This window comes from Labrus bergylta, chromosome 17 (genome assembly GCF_963930695.1).
Source record: "Labrus bergylta chromosome 17, fLabBer1.1, whole genome shotgun sequence".
In the NCBI taxonomy this organism is placed as follows: Eukaryota; Metazoa; Chordata; class Actinopteri; order Labriformes; family Labridae; genus Labrus; species Labrus bergylta.
In genome coordinates, this window is record NC_089211.1 from 6,389,698 (window position 1) to 6,411,600 (window position 21,903).

The following is a 21,903-nucleotide window of genomic DNA, read 5'->3' on the forward strand; positions in this document are numbered from 1 at the left end:
TGAGGTACGGAAGCCCTCAGCAGACATGCACCAATACATTAACTTACAGTCAGTTTTCCTGTGATAAGTCAATTCTGGCTATTTTCTCAAATCAACTTTTTTTAATCACAAAATTTGGGGATAAACCATCAAGTTGGTTTCTGCCGCTTTGTTGAGAATACGAGAAATGCACTTGTTATCTCAGGACAGCTGGTTTTCTGTGAAATTGATTGACTTGTGATTGCGAGTTTAATACGGCTATTTTCTATCACGGTTGATTGTTATTGGGGAATCTCCGAAATCTCAAGTAATTAACTTATTCAATCAGTTAAATTAAAATTACTCGTTTTCACAGAAAATCTGCTTTGTTATCCTGAGAAAATGAAATAGGTCAAGATACCGACAAAAAAAACCCAAATGTACTTATCACAGGAAAAAAACAATGAAGCCTATCGAAATCAAGACTTCAGTACAAAACTTAGTTAGACCAAATTATTTTTTATTAAATCTTTTAAAGTTTCACTAATCATTTACCTTTATTGTCTCAGTCACCGGCGCTTTTATTGTGAAAGTCTTCACCGGTTGTTTAGCGGTAACTCGTGTCCAGCTTCACGCTTGTCGGTGAGATGGCCGTGGAGTCTCTGCTGGTTCCTGTGGAGTCGAAACGGGTTCTGTGGACAGACGGCAGGAGGCGAGACACCCCGCCGCAGCCCCCCTCCGACCTCCATTTTTAAAATATTATAACGGTAAGGCAGAAAAACAAACGTGCACCTGTCTGTTAGCTCGTGAGGCAGCCCGCAGGTAAACAGCAAAAAAAAAAAAAAAAAAAAAAAACACACTGAGCGCTCGTTTTGTCGTTGACGTTCTCCCGCCGACGGTTGCTCTGGTTGGGGAGGGGCGGAGGGAAGCAGACAGCCAGAGACTTAACCCAGCGCTGCTGTCTGTCCGTCTGGGATTGTGCTGCCTTTTTCCGCAGAAACGCTGACAGACAGTCCCGCTGTTTACCGCTGGATAGAGGCCCCTGAACGCACCATTTCCCTCCCTGACATGGGGCTGTAAATAATAGTATAAAAAGGCGTGCAACATGGCTGATTGTGGCCCTGCAGAACCTGCTTGCTCGTTTGTCAGTGCAGATGTTTTTTTTGTCAGTGTGATTTTTTTCCTAGCAAAGCAAGTTAACTACTGATAGATATGCAAAGAACAGGACGAAAACTGATGTCAAAATGAAGCCTGAACGCAGTGAAATCCTTATTTCTTTTTTTACCTGGGGTTTGGTAGGGCTCAGCCTTTGACAGATTCCTTTGCAGCGGTTTCTTAATCTGGTTCAGTTTGTAAACTAAAGAAAACATTTCCACCGTTTGTATTTTTGTGTGCATGTGTTGTTGAACACTGATTTGACTTCTCCTGAGAGTCACGCCCCCTTTTATTAGCATGTAAGCAAATCAGAGGAAGGGTCACCTGGAGTCTGATCCTGCAGGTGAAACTACAACCCACCTGCTGATGCTCATCTCCCCGCTGTGCCAGAGCTGAAGATTAGTGGTTAAACATTAAAGCAGTGATTTATTTAGTGTGTGTGTGATACATAAACTTGTATTAATGATCTGCAGCAAATCTGTCAAACCAGACTTTGAAGGCGAGATTCTGCAACACAAAGCTTTATTTGTAGACGTGCACAGTTTAACAGTTCAGATCAGACCGTTCAGTCTTTCTAGGCAGATATTCATCAACGCATTTGGAAAAGAAAGAAGCACCTGAGATGTCTGCCAACACTGATAACATCGTGATAACATTTGGACGAGTCAGCATTAAAGTCCTTCGAAGGTGAAGCCTTGCTCCTCACGCTCGAGGGACTATGATGTTGAAGATCCGGGTCATGTGACCTAACAGCTGAGGGCAACGATCCAGTGTTCTTTTAAAAGCTGATATTTAAGGGCTATAGACATTAAATCGTTTCTTTTGGGATAAATCAGATTTTTGGACACCTGTATATTACACCCTCGCGCCTCGTTTACTTCCTACTGAGTGGCTTGTTGACCTCAGGTATGAGCTACCCAGCCTCAGGTATTTTACTGAAGTGGCTCTGCCTCATCTGTACTTTGACCGTACCCTGAAACTATAAAGTTGCATGTTTAAAGAACATTTTACAGCTCGTTATTTGACCCCTAAAGAGAAATTCAGTTAGCTTTTCTTCCATTTTATTGCTCAAATAAAAGCAACATTCGTTTTAAGTCATTTTGTAAATCGAGTATGATTTGACAAAATCTAGTTTTTAGAGAAAAGTAGCCCACACTAGTGCAACAAATGTCATCCTACAGCTGACTGGTGGCAGGGGTCAGTGTAACCTCACAGACTATAATAAACATAACGCTGTTGTTATGTTCGGTGTAAAAGCTCAAGACCAAGTTGCGGCGACTGTCATTGCTGCACTGCTGTGAATTATTACTGTAAAAAAGAGCAAATGACGACAGCTCTGAAACAAAGAGATGTGTTTTCTTTTTAGTAATAATCATTTGTATGTTAGCACAAGCGCTACTTAATAGCACTCCGCCTCGATCAACATAACCTTGGTGTAAAAGTCACAAATCTGAGCTGTTTCTATGATTAGCAAACGTAAATGATATCGAGCTAGTGGCTTAATGCTAAAATTAGCTTTGTTCTGATTGTAGCTAATGGCTTATTAACTGTGTTCTGTAACTTTTAATATGGCCCGATGTTTCTCTGGATTTCCAGTGTCCATTGTCTCTGTAGTGTCTTATCAATCGGAACGCTTTGTGATGAAAACACTTGTTCAGATTCTGAAAGTTTTGGCCAAAGAACATCAGTTAGACAGATTCCTCCTCATTCTGCCTCCGTGCGTTGCACATTGCTTCTTAAAGGTTGGTCACAGCGTAGCATGGAGGCTAGCTTTGAATGTTTCCTTTGTAACAGCCAAAATAAAAGCTGTTCAAACATTTAAACCTTTAAACCAAGCTTTGTGTTTCATGCAGTACACAGAAGCGGCACGCCACAGCTGTAATCAGCTGATTGAATCATTGCTTCTAATCACACACACGGACCAATCACAGCTCATTCTCACATCAAGGCGGTCCATTTAAACACAACTGCTGTCTCACTGATCTCTGCTTCACCAGAGCTGTACACATTGTTCTGCTGCTGCTGGCAAAGCTTCCCCTCTGCCCCCCCCCCCACGGCCCCCCACGGCCCCCTCCTTTCTGCCTCAAGCCTTCGGTTCCCCCTTGCTGGGGGCTTTAGCTCTGCACTCCCTGGAAAGCTGTGGTATGCTGCTTAGCTAACCCAGGAAGCATCCTCCGAACAGAGCTTTCAACACCATGCAAAAATACATTTCCATTTTTACCCAAAAAATGATGACAGCAGTTGACGAGAGTCAAATGACTTTCTTTTAGGAGTTCTGGGGAAAAAGTATTTGCACTGGACGCCTCCAACTTACCACAACTCTGAGAAAACTTACAAGTTGTTTTTGTTTTTAACCACAAAAACACTCTGAAGGAAAGGCAAATCTGAACAAAAGAAGCTTTAGATGGAGTGTTAAAAACACATGTAAGGAACAACACCGCCCCCCCCCCTCCCGCTTTATTGTTCATGATGAGTCATGGAGCTGAAGTCTGAACGTTTGAACAGTTTTTGGGCAGTGCTGGGACTTTATATAATCCAGATGTTTTCAGCACAGAGTGAATCACTCGGTGTGTGACATATTTCTCAATGGTTAAGTCTTGATGTGTGGAAAAGGATGAAGTTTTCACACTGATTTTCACGTCTCAGGCTTCACTTGTGTCATAATGAAAACGTTAAAGTGCTCGTGTCCAGCGTCATTGGGCCCCCTCATGACAACAGATGACTAATCGTGCGTTGCTCGGGGGAAACAGAAGGGAAATCACCACCAGCTGCAGTCGAGTGCCACAAAATGTCTCTGACTTTCTGGTCGTTTATTTCCTCTGCAGGTAACCAGCAGTGAGAGAAAGTCTGAAAAGGAAATTAGTTTTCTGTTCCTTAAAGAAACCTTATTTTTAGGGCCCCTTCTCCTGGACTCATTTCCTCCAGAAGCTCACACTCACTGCAGGATGTAGTGTGTATGTTTACTGTTTGTGCTTACACTGCAAGCTAACCGCTCGAGTTTGACACCTGTTTGTCCAAAAGCAGACCGACTCCTCGTCCGCGGGTAAAAGCCAACACAAGGTTGACCATCGTTTTTTTTTATAACTTTATCCACTTGGCAATTATTTTCTTCTTTGCTGCTACATCAACGTCCGTCATAATATTGAATCACGTCCAATCACTGAATTGTATCTACTTCCGAACTCTTTTGTGCGCTGTCATTGGCTGGGGCAAACACCAGTCCAAGCAGAGGACAGTCACTCTGCAGACACAGTCACCACCACACATGTACGGAGGCTCAGAAGTGATGATTGAGCAGCTTTACTTTTATATAAGTTGTTATTTTGTTTTTTGAGGAAAAAGCTGTTGACTCCAGCAACTCAGGAAGATTTCAGGCGACTAACGTTTCCCTGAAATTTTTAGTGCATCGGTGAAAACAGCTAAAATCTGCGTTATTATCTGCATCCACATGATTCAAACTTTGTTGTTGTGTTTAAGCCCTTTGAACAAACAATAATCAAAGCAATCAAGCTAAACACTAACTCCAGGATTTAGGTTGGATTCAAGCTTCAGATTTGTCTGGATACAATTATTCTAAGTCAGGTTGGCAGATATGCAGATAGCCAAATATCTCCGTTGAAGAAAACGATACTTTCACTGTTGCTGACATTTGAATGTTCCCCGTTCTCCTTTACATAATCTGGGTTGTAATATTTGATTTTGGTACAGTGAGCATTCAGAGGGTGACGTGTGTTACACAACACCCCGTCTGCAGATAAATAATACACCACAGGCTTCACTCACAGGATCTGCTGGTCAATAATTGAAGTCTCATGTTCGGGACATGAAACCTTTTTGGAGGCTGAACTCGCACTGCTCAGATTTTCACATTAAGCTTTTTATTTATTTTTTTTTTTTTAGAGACCTTCAGATGGTAGAGTCTGTTCTGTACAATACTCAAGTTTTAATCTAGTAAAGGGGAGAACATGTCCAACAAATTCAGGTTGAAAACCTTGGTGTCAATTTTAGATTGACACGTTTAGATGCATAAGAGTTAGTTGGGTTGTTTGTCGATTGTTCCATAAAGATTATGAAAGGTGTTAGAGAGTGTTATAGTGATGAGGTGTAGCTTCAGGCTCACAGACTGTATTTAGGAACTGTATTTGTCCGCTGTTGGTCACAAATTTTTTTGGTCGTTGTGTGTTGAGTATTTGCTTTTTAGAAGTAGGCTAACCATATTTAAAGCAACATTAGGTGGGAATTCAGTTTGGTGCACTTTGGCGCCCACTGAAGGTGTCTGAGTGTAACTGCACTTCCATAAAACACCATGTGGTTGTTGCTCCCCCTCACAGACAGCGTGCAAATGTTGACAAGCAGAGGAGCGGTGTTGTTAGAAACTGAAGAAGAAACATAACGATGACAAGGTACAACAATACTCTGAGATTTTGCACTCTGCTCTCATCTGCAGCCTCTTTTTAGACGCATGTTTTGGCACAAGATGTATTTATATATTTATTTGTATGCAAACATTTCTGCAGCTGGTAAAGCTGCTAAACATGAGACAACGATACAGCCTAACGCTATGTCTCAGCCTGTTCTGAATAATATCTGCAGGGATGAACACTCTGCTTCTTCCTCAGTCACTCTCTCTTTTTCTCTTCCTCGCATCATCTGTCCATCATCTTCCTCTTAGCCTCAGACATTGAATCAAACAGTACAGAGATGAGCTAACTAGCTGCTTTTAAAAACTGAGGTCTGGTTTCTGAACTAGTGCCGTAAAACAGTAGTTACTTCTCTCGAGAGAACTTCATCCTGCTGCCAAACTTATAGTGCTATAAGCAGGCGATCGGGGTGATCTGTGGACATTAGAGAGACGCTATTCTCCCCGAAGAAAGTTATTGTGCTACTTGCTTTAAATCAGAGAGTATCAGAGCATGTTTTTTGTTTTCCTGCAATTGCAATCACACAGTCCCGCTGTATGTCACACACCACTGACAGTTAGGTGTCTTGCCCAAGGACACATTGGACATGTGGCTGCAGGAGCTTGAACCCCCAACCTTCCGGTTGAGAGTTGATCTACTCTACCATTGAGCCACAGCTGCTGTCGTAACAAACCCTGATTATCAGTCTATGTACAGAGCGGTCTAAACTTAACATGTGGTCATGAAGTTTGTCTGAAGTTTGTCTGAAGTTTGTCTGAAGTTTGTCTGAAGTGCCCCATGGGCAGAAGGCATTAAACCCTCACCTGCTTCAGTGAAGTGTCTGATGACTGTTGGTTATGTCATAAACGGAGCTGTTGTGTTGACTGAAGCTCTGATGAATAAAACATGAAGGGGTGAGATCTGTGCTGATGATGATGAATAATGCAGCCTGCAGTCAGAGTTCAGGGCATTATGCAAGATTTCACCCAGAGGACAACAAACATCAGACATCAGACACCTTCACTGTCAGACGAGCGGCCGACTGTCGCCACCTGCTGGCCACAAGCAGAAACAGTGACAGGATAGTTTACTGATGAAGTACATCTTAATCTCAGGTTGAAAAAGAATCAAGGAAGCCCAGTTTTTAACAATGTTCATGTATGCAGCACATTCTTCAGTAACTTATTGTTGGAGGTTAGGATCAAGCTTCCAAATGAATCATCTTCCAGTTGAGTCCAATATTTGTCTTGATGTTTTCTTATCACAGGTTTGGTCTCATTCTGCAGATGATCATCCTGAAACCTGAAAGACTTCTGACCATCTCACCGACACTCCTCAAGTCTGGAGACTAGGTAAAAACTGCTGAACCTGCAGTAACATGCATCTTTGAACACATCGATGAAAGTTTGTGTGATCATTTGTATGATGATCAGTCAGCCCTCTCAGGTCGGTTGATGTTGTTGTACTTCCACTCTTCTACCACTACATGTCAGTAAAGGTCACAACTCCAGACCAGCAGGATTTGGACAGATGTTTGTGGGTCAGTATTTATTTACTGACATGAGGTTCTGTCTTCTCTGTGGTTCAGGCTCTGAACAGGTGAGTGTGGCCGGGCAGCCTGGCTGCCTCTCTGCCTCCAGATGAATGAAGAACGCTCCGGGACCCAGAGACACAGCTGATGCAGGTCAGTCAACACACACACACACACACACACACACACACACACACACACACACACACACACACACACACACACACACACACACACACACACACACACACACACACACACACACACACACACACACACACACACACACACACACACACACAGCAGAGAGTCTGGCCGCATCCATCCTTGTTTTTTTGTTTTGTTTTTTCCGTCCTCGTTTGTTTTGATGTGGAGTGACGTTTTCCATTTAATTTCGCACAGCATTGCGGGTGTTAAAATACAACTCATTTCCTGAAACGATGCATCCAAACCATACTGCACGAAACCCAGAAGTTAGTATCCATGCTGAAATGTTCAGTCTGCTGAGATGAACCCAGAAAATGACCACTGAGCGACCACAAGGATTCAGTCTACTGAAAAGTCTGCACTGCATACTGAACTGTGGCTTTTCGGAAAGGGCCACAGTTTATACCTTCAGCTAATGTTGCAGAGCATCACAGCTGAGCAGATGGTGGTCTTCACTATGATAGTATGATATACTTTAAAAAGTCTTTATTTTATATTTGCTAAAGATGGCAGCCTCCTGAAGATAGTCATTTTGGTGCAAAGCCCACAGAAAAGCTGCATTTTCCTTCCAGCTCAACACTTTTATTAATCATTTATCCTCTAATATCATTCAGATAAGCCTTCCCTGTCTGTGTCTTAGCAGCTTCTGTTTAAATCTTTAGGATGTGATGTCCTTGGTGAGTGTGGGGATGAGTACTGACATGAAGAATTAAAGACGCCTTTGCTCATTTTCTATGCAACAAAAGACAAAAACACGTCCGAGTTTAAAGGTTGTTTGTATTTTGGGTGACCTTTCCAAAACACCGCTTGTAGCTGAGTGTGCTGTGGTGTCTGTTTTCTCCTCAGGGCATGAAGGTGTTTCTGCAAATATGATGAAGAAGAAGAACCCGCACAAGTGAGTGAAGAAGGTTGCATTTATTTCCAAAGTAATCAGACATGATTGTTTTTTAGAAAAAAACATTTGGATGATAATTTGAGAGAAGGTTCCTGTGTGACTCAAAGTGAAACAATAAACACGATCTTAAAGGAGATCATGTGGATGTGTTGTGTCTTGAAGGAAACATAAGAGCAGTCTGGGTCCGACCACGAAGGTTCTGTCGCAGCCTCGGCGTAACATCGTCGGCTGCAGGATCCAACACGTGTGGAAGGAGGGAGGAGGACACGTGATCTGGAAAGGAAGCGTGCTGGACCAGGTGAGCAGGGGGGGTCCGCTGTGTCCTGGCTCGGTTGTTCATATGTGTATATTAATGTTTATTTATCCCCCAGGTACCGGTGAACCCGTCTCTCTATCTAATCAAGTACGATGGTTTTGACTGCGTTTATGGTCTGGAGCTCCACAAAGACGAGAGGGTTCAGGGACTGGAGGTGCTCCCCGATAGACTCGGTAGGACAACGCAGTGTTGATAAAATGCTGCAGGAATAGACCCTGCCCCCTGGTTTTAGGAGTGCTGTTTCTCAGGTAAGAGTATCTGAAAAGTGACTTTTGTCTTTCCTTTTGCAGCTAAATCTCGCCTCACAGATGTGAACCTGGCGGACACCATGATCGGTAAAGCGGTGGAGCACATGTTTGAGACGGAGGAGGGTCCCAAGGAGGAGTGGAGGGGGATGGTGCTGGCTCGAGCTCCCATCATGACCACCTGGTTCTACATCACCTACGAGAAAGACCCCGTTCTCTACATGTACCAGCTGCTGGACGACTACAAAGAGGGAGACCTCCGCATCATGCCCGACTCCAGTGAGTCAAGTTATCTCGCCATTTTTAAACCCTATGACAAGCTGCAAGACGAGAATTCTGTTTTTAAAAGTCTGTTAAGTTGGATTAGTCCTACATGAGGAAACAATCCAGGTGAGGTCTCTGATCACTGCGTCTCTCTTTGCCCCTCTGTAGACGACAGCGTCCCAGCAGAGAGGGAGCCCGGCGAGGTGGTGGACAGCCTGGTGGGCAAGCAGGTCGAGTACGCCAAAGAGGACGGCGGCAAGCGAACGGGGATGGTCATCCACCAAGTGGAGGCCAAACCCTCCGTCTACTTCATCAAGTTCGACGACGACTTCCTCATCTACGTCTACGACCTGGTCAAGACATCGTAAGAGTTTCCCCCCTCTCATGTTGCAGAGACACAAAACATCAGAAGTATTTCAAAACAAACGCTTGTCCCTCACATCATCAAAGACGAGAGAATAAAAAAGACACTTTGAAATAACTCATGAACAGAAGAAGAAGAAAGGATTCATACTTCTTGAAAATCATCTTTTTTTGTCGCAGGAATATTCAAGACGGAAGAAGACGGTTGTCATGGAGACTTTGTAATCTTCTTAGACAGTTTTCAGTAAAACGTCCTAAACATTCAAGAGAACCCTAAGAGGAACGAGCAGGCGCGTACAGGCGTCCAAACATTTTGTTTTGACTATGGCAAGAGAAACTAAATCTTCAGCCTTTTTGAAATCTGGATTTTTTTTTGTTTGCTCTGAACATGAGAAGAAGAAGAAGAAATGAAGGTTTGGATAAAAAACAAAACAAAAATCACCTGGATGGATGGAGCTTGTGTTTGCATTGAGGACCCCTCAATCAGGACCCTCAACAACACATTGTAGTGTTTTGATAGTTTCGTAATCTGTCGTCTGATTTAAGCAGTCAGGACCGGCATCACGACAGTACGGAAGCCCACTGCTGCCATAAAAAGAAACAAAACACAGAAAAAATATTTTAGTTTCTAAAGCAAATGATGACTTTCTGAATCAGGACTTCCAAAACAGTTTGACTTCATTTTAGTTTACTTTCAAATAATTACAAAAAACCTTAAACTTTGGAGTATTTCAAACATTTATACGCAAAGTACAGAATATTTGAATTTCCAAAACTATGATTTTAATAATTATTTATACTTTATTAATCCTGCGAGGGTAAATTCATTTTTTTTGGACATGCTGTCTAACAATTATTCCCCAGGAAACGATACTCACTGTTAAAACAGTATTGTTGTTTACTCAAGATATCGACATCTTGACTTATCTATCGTGTTAACACCTGATGTTAACTTTTTATTATAAGAAAACAAAGTGAAATGAAAGGTTTTGATGCATGTCCGTCTTATACTTCCGTAGTATTAACTTAGTAATTTTCTTTACTATGCATTAGTATCTCGACATTTTAACTTTGGTTTAATTTTCTCTTAAGAACAAACAATGGTTTGGTTAATTAGCTAATTTATATGGAAAATCTACAGAAGCCCAAAGTGGACACACATTAGCACAATTTATTTAACACTGATTTCTATGATAACAGGTTCACTCTGTGTGCTTTCAAGAGATCGCAACTTATTTATCTAAGTTGATATCAGCGCTGGCTTTCCCAGGAGAATAATTAATTCAGGCCTTTTATTTTGAAATCTTGAGAAATTATCTCATTATCAAAGGAAAACCTGTGATTGTAACCCCAAAATCAGGAGATGAATAAGTTGAGATCTCTTGAAAGCAACAGAAATAACTTGTTATCACGGGTAGACTGAGATTAATAAAATGTATGGAAGTGTGTCCGCTACGGAAGCCCGATTGTGACATACATCAGCACTTTTTATTCAACACCGATTTCTCTGTTTTCTCGAGATCACAACTTATTTATCTCCAGATTATAGCACTGGCTTTTGGTGGAAAAACTATTAATTTAGGCCTTTTATTTTTAAATCTCGAGAAATAATCTCATTATCACGGTGAAAACCCGTAAAATCAGGAGATAAATAAGTTGAGGTGTCTTGAAAAGAACTAAAACAACTTACAGGTAGACTGAGAAAAATAGAATATATGGAAGTGTGTCGGCTGAGGGCTTCCGTAGAAATGTAAGGGCAACGTGTAAAAAAACCAAAACATCTTTATGTTATAATGTCCTTTTGCATTTATGAGAATTAAAATGTATCTCATGTAGGTATAAATTATTTGATTTTTAAAGCCTGGCACTTCTTAAAAGTTTGTTCTCAACGTGTCAAAGGAAGAGATTTAAACACGATGAATCTTGTTTTTTTTTAAACGCCTGGCCCTAAAAGTCTGACCTCCATGAGAGAGACTTTCTGAAGCCTCGAAAATGAGGGAGGGTAACATAATAATACAAATACTTTAACAAGCTTAAAGTTTATTTAAAACACTAGAAAGAACTTCAGACAGAATGTCCTTCATGTCCTCTTTACTGATGAACTAAACAAGACTCACACAGGCTCCAGATTCACCAACACAGACTGAACACTCACAAGACGCTCAAACAATCCTCATCTGGAGACATCCACAGCTACAAACTGAGCTTTCAGAAAAAGAAGACGACTTTTTTATAATTGCCAAAAACCCTTCATGTCGTGCAGTTGTTTGTTGTTCAAGACGATTGACCGCTTTCGTTCTTGTGATTTCACTGAAGCCTTCTGATTCGCTCTCGTGTCGTCTTTTCTACGTCCTCGATGAAGAGAAAAAGGACGCTGCAACTCGGCCAGAGCTCCTTTTGCTCCTTGGCGGTTTGTTTTGATGTTAAAAAAAACTTTTCACAGACCCAGACGGACTCTTCATGCGTTCCTCTTTTTTGAATTTGAAACAGTGAAGGATTCTTACTGGCTCGAGTTGCTGATTTAAGGCGTGGAAAGCTTCGTTAAATGCACCTTAAACCCCCCAGAGGAGAAGAGGAGAGTATTCATTGGACAGTTTATGAATATGTTCGACTGAAATTGTCAACAGAATTAACAAGAAATCTAATGACCTGTAGAGCTGCAGCAGAGTTTTCTGTTTCAAAGGCTTGATTCCAGTTATTTTCTGTCTTAGTTGATGACGTTATAACTTAAAGGTGGAGTCAGTAGCTTTTTCTCATTGCAGCTTTTAAACACAACATTCAAACCGGGCCCCCTCCTCCTGGGCTCATCGGCCCCCAGAAGCTCAAACTCACTGCAGGACGTAGTGTGTGCGTTTACTTCTTGTTTCTACACTGCAAGCTAACGCGCGCTAGCACAAGCTAACCACCGATGTTTGTCACCTGGCTTTCCCAAAAGACAGCAGACAAACTCAGAGTCTGCAGGTGAAACCAACAAAAGGTTCACCCTCTTTTTAAAATGAGCTTTATCCGCTTGTTCTTCGCCTCACTGTGATTATATTTCCTCCCCTTTACCGCTACGTCCACGTCAGTCGCATTCCCAGTTTGCGACCAATAGCTGAATTGTATTGGGGCTGTCATCAGCTGGAGGAAAACCAGCTCCCCCCAAGAAACGTACAGAATCAACCAGAACATCCAGTCAGAGGACAGACAGTCTCTGCAGACACAGTCACCACCACACATGTACGGAGGCCCAGAACTGATGATTGAGCGACATTCCTTTAGTATAAGTTGTTATTTTATTTTCCAGGAAGCAGCTGCTGACTCTGCCTTTAAAGGTATCCCAGTTTTTTTAATTTGGATTGAAAATGATAATCAGGTGTGTTTGATAGTATGTATGCAGTAAGAGAGGACACAGTCAGGTGTTTTTTATTATGAAGAGATGGAGAAGGTTTCAACGTCCCGTCTGAGTAAAGTAGGGAGTGTAACACCTTCAGTCTGAGTACTTCCTGTGATGTAATTAGTCGCCGGGCAGATTACAGCTCTCATTATAACCAACCGCACAAAAAAAAAAAAGGACAGATTCCCCGGTGGTCTGTTGTTCCTGCACTTGTCTCTGTTTTGTTTTTCATGAAGCAAGGTCTGATTGTGACCATCCCAGCAGGACGAGGTCAATCCGTGAACTCGTATTTGCAAACGACTTGAATCAAAAACAATTTTTATGTCCGATTCAGCCAGAACATTTCACTGTTATATTTGATTATTGATGTTATAATGTATTGATTATTGAAGTGGGAATGACATTGGCCTTCTATCATCCTTCTGCCTTGTATTGTTCGTTTTTGTATGTTTTGAAATGTATGTTAATACTTTTTATTGTTAAAGGAAGACCTGAAATGGCATGTTTGTTTTTTAATATCATTTCATAAAGTGTGGAGAACCAGCGGGGGCTGAAGCCGTCAAAAAACTACAGCCAGTGTTTAGTTTGTCCCCTTTGGGCTACTGTAGAAAACTTTCAGTGCATCATTGTTGACACATAAGACGTGAGATGCTCTGTCTGTAGATAGCGGCTCATTTTATGCTTTTATACACTAAAGCAGTGGTTCTCAAACTATGGTACGTGGGCTCCCTGAGGTGGTACGCAAAGAAATCTCCACAATAAAAAACAAACCCGTTCAGCATAAAACTACAATTTTTTTGTTGTACTCTTATCTCTCTTGTATCTACTGAGTTGTATTTATATCAAGTGTGTTTTCCTCTCTAAATTAATCTAGTTTTTGCAACAAACAACTTTAATCTGCTCAATTTATGCTCGCGCAGAGACATAAACAACAACAGGAGTACGCCTCGCGTTTTGAAAAGTTCCACTCGATATTCCGTTATAGTTCAGTACTGAAACAACAGAAAGCAGCTGTAGGCCTAACAGAATATATTTTAATGTAGGCCTACATTAACAGATATTTTGTTAATGTAGGCCTACATTAACATATATTCTGTTATTTATTGGAATTCAGCACACAAGCAGCTGTACATGAACATTTTTAAAACGGAGCCAGGAGAAGCTTCAGTTGTGATGCATGTACGGACAGCGGACCTTATCGCTCCCCCTCCCTCTATCTCTCTCTCTCTCTCTGTAGCTCTGAAGCTGATGTGATTCTGCTCTCTTTTGCGGTCGTAACACTCCGTAGGAGTCGAGAGGGATTTTTTTTTAAAAGGCAGTTTTGCTATGTTGAACGCAGAGACTTATAATACAGCGGCGCTGTTTGCACCGAGCCTGCGGAGCGTGCGCCTGCACTCTCGTGCTCTTTCAGGCACGCAGCAATTTTATGAATAAATGAAAAATGTAATGAGAACAGGTCGGAAATATACTTGGGCCCAGGTATCGTCTTTGTGAGGGAAACACTGGAGACTAAATATTTCCAAACAGGTTGTTGGTATAAAGTTGTAATTTTTATTGTGCTGCACTTTTGTGTGTGCAAGTTCTAGCACTAGACCTTAGTAGTCCTACAGCGTGGCTGCCAGCTGTCAATAATAAATGAATTAATTTGCCTCTTGCATGAAATGTGTGTTGAAATAGGCCTACAGTGTATTTTAAAGGTCCCATATTATGCTTTTTCTGGTTTTATATGCTCTTTAGTGTGTTTTCCAAGTGTCCTGTGCATGTTTAGGCACATCTATTTGCAAAAATTCAAAGTCCGTGGAAACGCAGCTTCTCCTACATCCTCCTGTTAGCTGTAGCATTAGCTGCATGTAACACTCGGTTCTAGCCCCCCCTCGATAAAAATTTGTCAGTGTGACGTCTTGTCAGTGTGAGATCACTGATCTAAGCCCATTGGCTCGTTGTGGCAAGCCCAGCAGCTCATGTTGCACACCCGTTAACTTCTGTAGCACGTCCACAATATGCCGTAGCCTGCGGTAGCACAGTAGTGCTAAGGTGCTAATGTTTATGCTCCCCTCGGACGGAGCCAGTGGCTGCATTCCCAATATGGTGAAAGAGGCGGGACATTTCCGAGAACCGTGCTGAGCAACTGACCAATAACAACAGAGCGGATCGGCAGACCAATCACAGCAGACTTGGCCCACGTGGGGCTCTGCAGTGGGGGCTCAGCAGAGCGTAGAGGGAGCAAGGAGGAGCAGTACATGAAAACAGATACTTTTTTCGGACTTGAGCTATTGTGAACGTACAAAAGTAGGTACATAGATTAAATATACGAACTCCAAAAATGGCACAATATGGGCTCTTTAACATCTACCATAATGGTGGTACTTGGAGAGCCAAATATTTTCGGAGGTGGTACGCAATCTAAAAAGTTTGAGAACCACTGCTCTAAAGCTTTGGTCTACAACCTGGTGTCCAGGGCCAAAGATCTGAGTGGGGGTATAAGGCTCTGTATATAATGATGAGAAAAGTCCATCGTCTCCATCTTTTGCCTGCTCCACTTTTTAGAAAATGTGTGCTCAAACAGGCCATTTGGAGATTTTCCCTTCATGACATCACAAAGGGCAGTAACCCCTCCCCCAGGTGGGTGACACTCCCACAGCTAGGCGTTTGTTCTGTTCTCTGATTCTGCCTTCTTAACGTAAACAATAGGACATGAAGCGAGAAAGCCCGAGCCACCCAAGTCCTTCCAGAGAGGGGGCGTGGTCAAACACAACTCATTTACATATTTAAAGGTACAGACACAGAAACAGCCTGTTCTCAGCAGAGCTGAAATAGAGGGGTTTATAGGCATGATCAAATACAGGATCAGAGTGGATTTAGAACAAGATACTCCACAGACATGTTTTGTGGAGCTCTCAGACTTATTTAAAATAGTTGGAGAGAAGGATCATATGTGGCCTTTAAATAAAAAGGTCTATCTCTGAAGGGATCCGTTCTGTACTGATGTCAGACACTGAGATTAACACTCTTTTAAAAAGACACATGTTGCCCCCTAAATCACGTTGCAGCCATTACAGACGGACTGCTGTCGGCTAGTGAAGCATCACTGGGGCAATTTCAAAAATCATTTAGAGCCTTCAATATGTGAAATCCGAGCAGAGGTTTAAAAATAACAGAATTAGCCTTCAATCAAATATCACAGAAAACAAACAAAAATAAGTGTCTGGCCGTGATTTATTCACCAAAGAAGCAACAAATGCTAACAGCCTGTGAGCTGCCGGTCTGAAGCAGCATACATAGTGAGCAGGTGGCGGTCTGATGCCTTTCCAAAAGACACAAAGGACAGTAGTGATGGCCGCTGCCAGACAAACTGGGAGCTTTCGGCTTGCATGGCGCCTTGCACAAAAAATGTCTTTCATCCATCTGATGTTACACCGAGAAAAAAAAAAACATTGTTCGGTAAACTTCATTTGAAATAAAGCTGGTTTGAAAAAGTAGCATGATGTAAAAAAAAAAAAAAATGCTCCAAAATAAGCAGCCAATGCTCACAGTTTTATTCCACGTGGACATCTTCATTATGAGTCCTGATTGCTATGAAAATATCTCTCACTGTTTAAACAGGCATAGTTAACTTTGTGTAAAGGCGTTCCTCCACACAGCACGTCGTGTGTGTCCGTGTTTGTCGGCACTGAGGCAGGCGTGTTTGTCGCAGACGGCTCTCGTGGTCGTCAGTCGTCGATGAAAGTCAGCCGCCCTGGCCCCTCGTTCCTCATCCAGCGACGGTACCTCTTCATCCTCGGGTCGGTCGCCATCTTCACCTTCATCTCCTCTTCTTGCTCCTTCTTGTAAACCTATAAGACAAATCGTCATGGTTACCAGCGGCAGTTTCTAGGTGGCCGGCTTTCGGGAGGGCCGTCCCTGAAATCCTCCTGGTCTGGTTGTTCACACACGCACCTCTCCAGTGAGAGAATTTAAGAAACTAACCTCGTAGTTTTCTTTGAGCCAGAGTTTTCTCTCCATGAAGGTTTCTCTGTTGTGTTCTTCCAGACTGTCAAACTGAGACTGTGACATCTTCATGTGCCTCCTGAGGGTTCAAACAGAGACAGCTGTGAGCTCAGATGTGTGATTGGAAAAGGATTATAAGAAAAGAGCAGCACTTATCAAACTTTAACTGCACAAACTCTTAAACTATAGTTTACGTCTGTGGGTGACAGCAGCTGAATCCAGAGCTATATCTGTTCGGTAAAAGCCAGTAAATTGTTTGTTTCATTGACTACGACCAGCCAGCACAAGGAACATACAATAAGTTGGTGTTTGGGGGTCTTCCATCAGATAAGTTGCTCATAAAACTTTATTTCCTGCATTTTGGTAAATTCTTCTGCATCACTGATTTCTATAAACACAGGAAACAGTTTCCAGATCTTAAAATCTGTGTGCGATTACAGTGCAATGAATTGTGGGGGTCAACAGAAAGTTTAAGCTCCCAGGTTACCTCCCTCTCTCCGTTTAAGCCAAAAAACCCAGGTGGACAGGTGACTGCTGTCGACATAATCACTGCAAAATTTCTGGTGAACACGGCCACAACCAACAAGAGCTTAAACAGTGAATAAAGCAGTAAAAAAAAAAACACATGTAACAGAAGTAGAATTTAAAGACTTTCATGGCTCTTCCAAATGGCACCCATCAAGAAAATACCAAATAGTCTCATACTTTCACCCTACATTTCATAAGCGGCTGGATATCGTTACTCAGGAGGGCGTATGCAGCACTTCAACTGAACTCAAACAGCTCACTGCTGTCCTTTTAAAATCAGCAGGATGAGATCGAGATGAACACCATGAGATCTTATTTATCTTATTTTTGTTTTGTTTTGGCCTTTAATGGAGAGATAGGACAGTGGATAGAGTCGGAAATTGGAGAAAGAGAGAGTGGGGAATGACATGAGGGAAAGGAGCCACATGTGGGATTCGAACCAGGTGAGGACACCCGCTTGAAGGACCATTGCCTCCATACATGGGGCGCGCGCACTAACCACTGCGCCACCAGCACCTCTCCAACTAAGATCTTCAAGGGTAATTAAAGATGATTAACAACACAAGTACATCCCTGAACAGTGTTTCTTAGTTAGCACTGCTGTAAGGTCTGACCTAATGATGTAGAGCTTCTCCTCGTCTCCGTACTCCTCCCTGCAGATGGTGAAGCGGTAAATCCAGGACATGTACCACGCCACGTAGGTGGTAAAGTAGTAAGGAGAGAGGACGATCTGACAGAACAGGATGTCAGACAGGTTGGGCTTCTGGTAGCCTCCTTTAATGTCAATCTTTGTTTTGATGATTTCTCGGATCACCTCCTCTTCCTGCTCTCGGATCTCCTCCTTGGAGCGGCGGTTCTTGCCCTTCTCCTTGGTGCGGTTGAGGAGGCCCTGCTGTTTAGCGATCTCGGTGGCCTGGATTCTGTACTTGGGGACGGTCACCAGGTAGTTGATGGCCTCGTTGTAGCTGCTGTGCCAGCTGTAGTACTGCAGGAGAGACAGGGAGGTGGGATTATATATTCAGGGGTGCAAACTTGTCACCTTTCGGCAAAATTCGCCGTTTTGGATCCCAAATAGGTCGTATGTGTGATTCATTTAGACCTGCAATAAAAAATATTTGGAGGGGGGTGGGGGGGTCTATGACACGGCGAGCACGGTCCCTGCAAATGTCTAGTCGTTTCATACTGATTGCGGTCAGAGCGCTCTGATTGCTCAACACGGCCCGAAGAAAGTACTTCCGGGCCCTGTAGCCAATCATTGCAACGCGGTCGGCACGGTGAGCGGGTCGGCGCTCAGACCCTCCGCAGACCCTCCTCTCGCTACGACTGCGATTGCGCAATATCGCTGCGCCGACCGCAAGAAGCATGAGACCTGATTCAATGAGTCAATGTGCAGCACATGGCTAATTTACATAACAGTATTGTTCCGTGAAAACACTGTGGAAAGATTCGAAGTCTGGCTAGCAAGCCAGCCTTTCTGTTCAACGTCTGTCTGATCATGTTAAACGTTTGGTAGCCATAGGTAAAGATGATGAGAGAAATGTGTGCTAGCTGGAGGTAACTTCATACAGCTTTCTGGTTCATTATTATCTCAGCCAACATTAAAGTGACAGCACATGTGACAGTGTCAACACATGTAATAAGAGAGGGAATATAAACTTAATGAAAATCAGCAGGAGCAAAACATCAGGTTCATATATTGATAATGTTACATATTTAATGATAGAGGAGAAAATATTGTCATCCTTGATGACTGTATTATGATGTTCTCTCAGACTCTGCCCTGAGAGCTACTTGCATAGTGACTGCCCTTCACATCACACCTTATTGGAACATGGTAAGCCCTGTTCTGCAAATTCATCCCATTTATAAAAAGGGACTGAAGGTTGGGCGCACAGGTTTTTCATGTTTCACTGAAGCTTTATCAAAAAGTTAAAACAGAACATAGATATCGACAAGCAACTGTGTTTTTCTTATTGTTTGCACTGCTTCTTCAGTCGGTCTGAATACTAAAATCGTCTGTAAAATCACATTTTAAAGCATGCCCCCGGACCCCCCTAGGATGTTTGGATCCATGTCACCTTTTTCACCCTTGATGAGTTTGCACCCCTGATATTAGAAGTATGGAGTGAGATTTCCAGAATGTGTAAGTCGTGTGTGGCGGCGCTGAAAGCTGCAGTCGTACCTGGAAGATGGAGATGGCACAGATGGTGACGAGGATGACGACCCTGACGTCCACTTTGGGTGTGAGCCGTCGGCGGTAGTATGTGTAGTAGTGCTGGTAGTACTCCTCAGGATGGTCCAGCATGTAGTCGTAGTCCCGCCGAGTCTCCTCATCCTGCAGACACGGACAGAGACACATTACATCTGTTTTTATCTGAAGGTTTCTCTGATGACGATCACAACAGTTCTTCATGAACACATGCAAAAGTAGAAATTGGATTTTAAGCTTTCTTGTTTGCCAGAAATTCCTCCAACTAGTCCGGAGCAGCTGATTGGGTCGTGATTGGCTGGCGTGCCTTAGTGTACACAGAATGACTGACTACACATGAGTGGGCTGACATTTTGCCCCGACTTCAAAATGAGTCGCACGACTTAAAAATCGAGTCTAAATCGGCCTGAAATCACACGGTGTACGTCGAGGCCTGTGTAATACAGCCATGCTCAAATGTAATGTTGAAACAGTCAAATGAAGCTATCAGCTAATCTCAGAAGAACTGGTGCACATTTGGTTGTGAAATAAAAACCGTGTGTTACAGTTAGTATGCACTTTTTGTTCATTTATTGCATTACTGCACAATGTTAGGGAAGCAACGATCCACCTATCTCACAATTTATTTTACAAAATGAAACTGAAGACAAATGATGAATGAAAAAAGGATCCTTCAGGAGCTGCAAACAGCTCACTTGTCATTGTGGTTTGGCCTTTTAACGTTTCCTTTTTCTCAACAAGGGGAGGTGATTGGAGCTTCTCGTTGTGGTGTGGATTAAATGCTGCATCATGTTGGTTGTGCTGTTTGTGTAGTTCCCGGTCTTCTTGCAATATCTGCACACAGTTTTTGTCACACAATTTCTAAATCTTGCTGTACAGCTGCTGATGTCATGCAGGCGTACTCCAAATAACTGCATTCTTCATTAGAAGTACATTTATCCCATGTCATATCCTTATCACCATATGGAACATTATTACACATCACAATCGCCCATATTAAAGTCGGTTGCATTTAATCGTCATGACTTCATGTATTTTTCTCATCGCAGACAGAAATTATATCACAGTGTCACTTTTTCCAATATGATTCAGCACTAGTGAGCACACATACTGCAAATACAAAAAGAAAATTATGAACATGCCAAAGGTAGTAAGTAATGACTGGTAATGTATGGAAGATGCATTTAGACTAACATGAATAACAATGAGACAGTCTTCAGGGTCATTATTAGAATATGAACACACTTTGAATCACTGAAGGAGCACTGTGGGAGGATTTAAAGAGGGACAGGGGAACACGTATATATATATATATGTATATGTTGAAGTTGCTGCTTGACAAAGTTACAGACTAAACACTTCACAGACTCTTTGACCGACCTTTAACGTCTCGTACGCGGTCACGATGAGCAGGAATCTCTTTTCGGCCGTCTCCTGGGTCTCTCCCTCCATGCCCGGTTCTCCCACCTTGAACCGGTCCGGGTGGTACCGGCGGGCCAGCTGCCGGTAAGCCCGGGCGATCTCCACCTTGGCGGCCTCCCGGGTGACGCCGAGCACATCGTAACAGACCTCCGTGCCGCAGTACAGGCCCTCCACCAGCGCGGACACCGTCGGTAGGGAGCAAACCGTGAACAGGAGCACAGCGAACCCCAACCAGGGCTTCACCGACCCCGGACACCCAGCAGAGCCTCCCCCGCAGCCGCTACACCGCTCTGTGGGCGCAGCCATCTCTGTCCACCTGCCTGCCGCTAACGCCAGAAAGCAGGCTGTCGTGTCGCTTGATGCTGACGTCATCGCCTCGCGCCGGGCCAAATGATGACGATTCATCAAAGATCGTCTGTATTTTGTTTTGTTTATTTCTCTAAAGCTTATTATGCGAAAACATTCACAGAAATGATAATGTATCTATTTAAACAAAATCTATAAACATTCTAATAAAATAAAACATAAAATAAACAATAATTAGTCTTTTTTCAGACTTGAATTAATAGAAATATTGTCATCAATTTACTTGTATGAACCATAAACTGGTTTGAACATTGGTCATTGCCCATAAGAATTATAAGATTAATCATAAATCATATCCCCTTACTGTTATCTGGTGATACTTTCCTGCCCAAACAAACAAACAAAACATATTCCTCCAAAGAAGGATAACATTTAATTTTAAATTTAATTCTGAAAGGTTTTGCCAGAAATTCTTTATAATTGGTTAATTCAGGCAAATGCAAAAGTATACAGCCACACAAAATCTATAAATTACATGAATTGTCTCGAAAGCGGAAGCACATTTTTCAGATGGATATAATTTAGGAATAATTCAAAGATAATCCTTTCATATGAATGATTAAGTAGCAATAAGAAGCCACCCCTTCTTCAATAAAATATTATCCTCAAATATATAATATATAAATCACAGAGTATGTTAAAACAGATTAATAATTTTTGCGTAAAAGGTTCAAAGCTCAA

General features: G+C 42.5%; 2 protein-coding genes across 3 annotated transcripts; one reads left to right on the forward strand and one right to left on the reverse strand.

The window, feature by feature from the left end:
• The first annotated feature begins 567 nt into the window (after positions 1-567).
• On the forward strand, positions 568-14,359 carry LOC109988537 (spindlin-1). 2 transcript variants are annotated; one of them, XM_020640050.3, is made up of 8 exons: positions 568-725; positions 6,781-6,865; positions 7,102-7,197; positions 8,098-8,146; positions 8,309-8,444; positions 8,518-8,635; positions 8,753-8,986; positions 9,140-14,359. In XM_020640050.3, exons 3-8 carry the CDS (start codon positions 7,158-7,160, stop codon positions 9,337-9,339), a joined length of 777 nt encoding a protein of 258 aa, XP_020495706.1. In that variant the 5' UTR covers positions 568-725; positions 6,781-6,865; positions 7,102-7,157; the 3' UTR covers positions 9,340-14,359. The 2 variants fall into 2 exon arrangements, with proteins under 2 accessions (XP_020495706.1, XP_029134318.1); XM_029278485.2 differs by having other exon boundaries at positions 570-725; positions 6,800-6,865.
• A 1,549-nt stretch (positions 14,360-15,908) lies between these two features.
• dnajc25 (DnaJ (Hsp40) homolog, subfamily C, member 25) lies at positions 15,909-21,243 on the reverse strand. Its single transcript, XM_020640053.3, has 5 exons — positions 20,815-21,243; positions 19,408-19,560; positions 17,840-18,210; positions 16,677-16,776; positions 15,909-16,543 (listed from the first exon to the last, which is right to left on the reverse strand). Exons 1-5 carry the CDS (start codon positions 21,226-21,228, stop codon positions 16,421-16,423), a joined length of 1,161 nt encoding a protein of 386 aa, XP_020495709.2. The 5' UTR covers positions 21,229-21,243; the 3' UTR covers positions 15,909-16,420.
• Between the last annotated feature and the right edge of the window lie 660 nt (positions 21,244-21,903).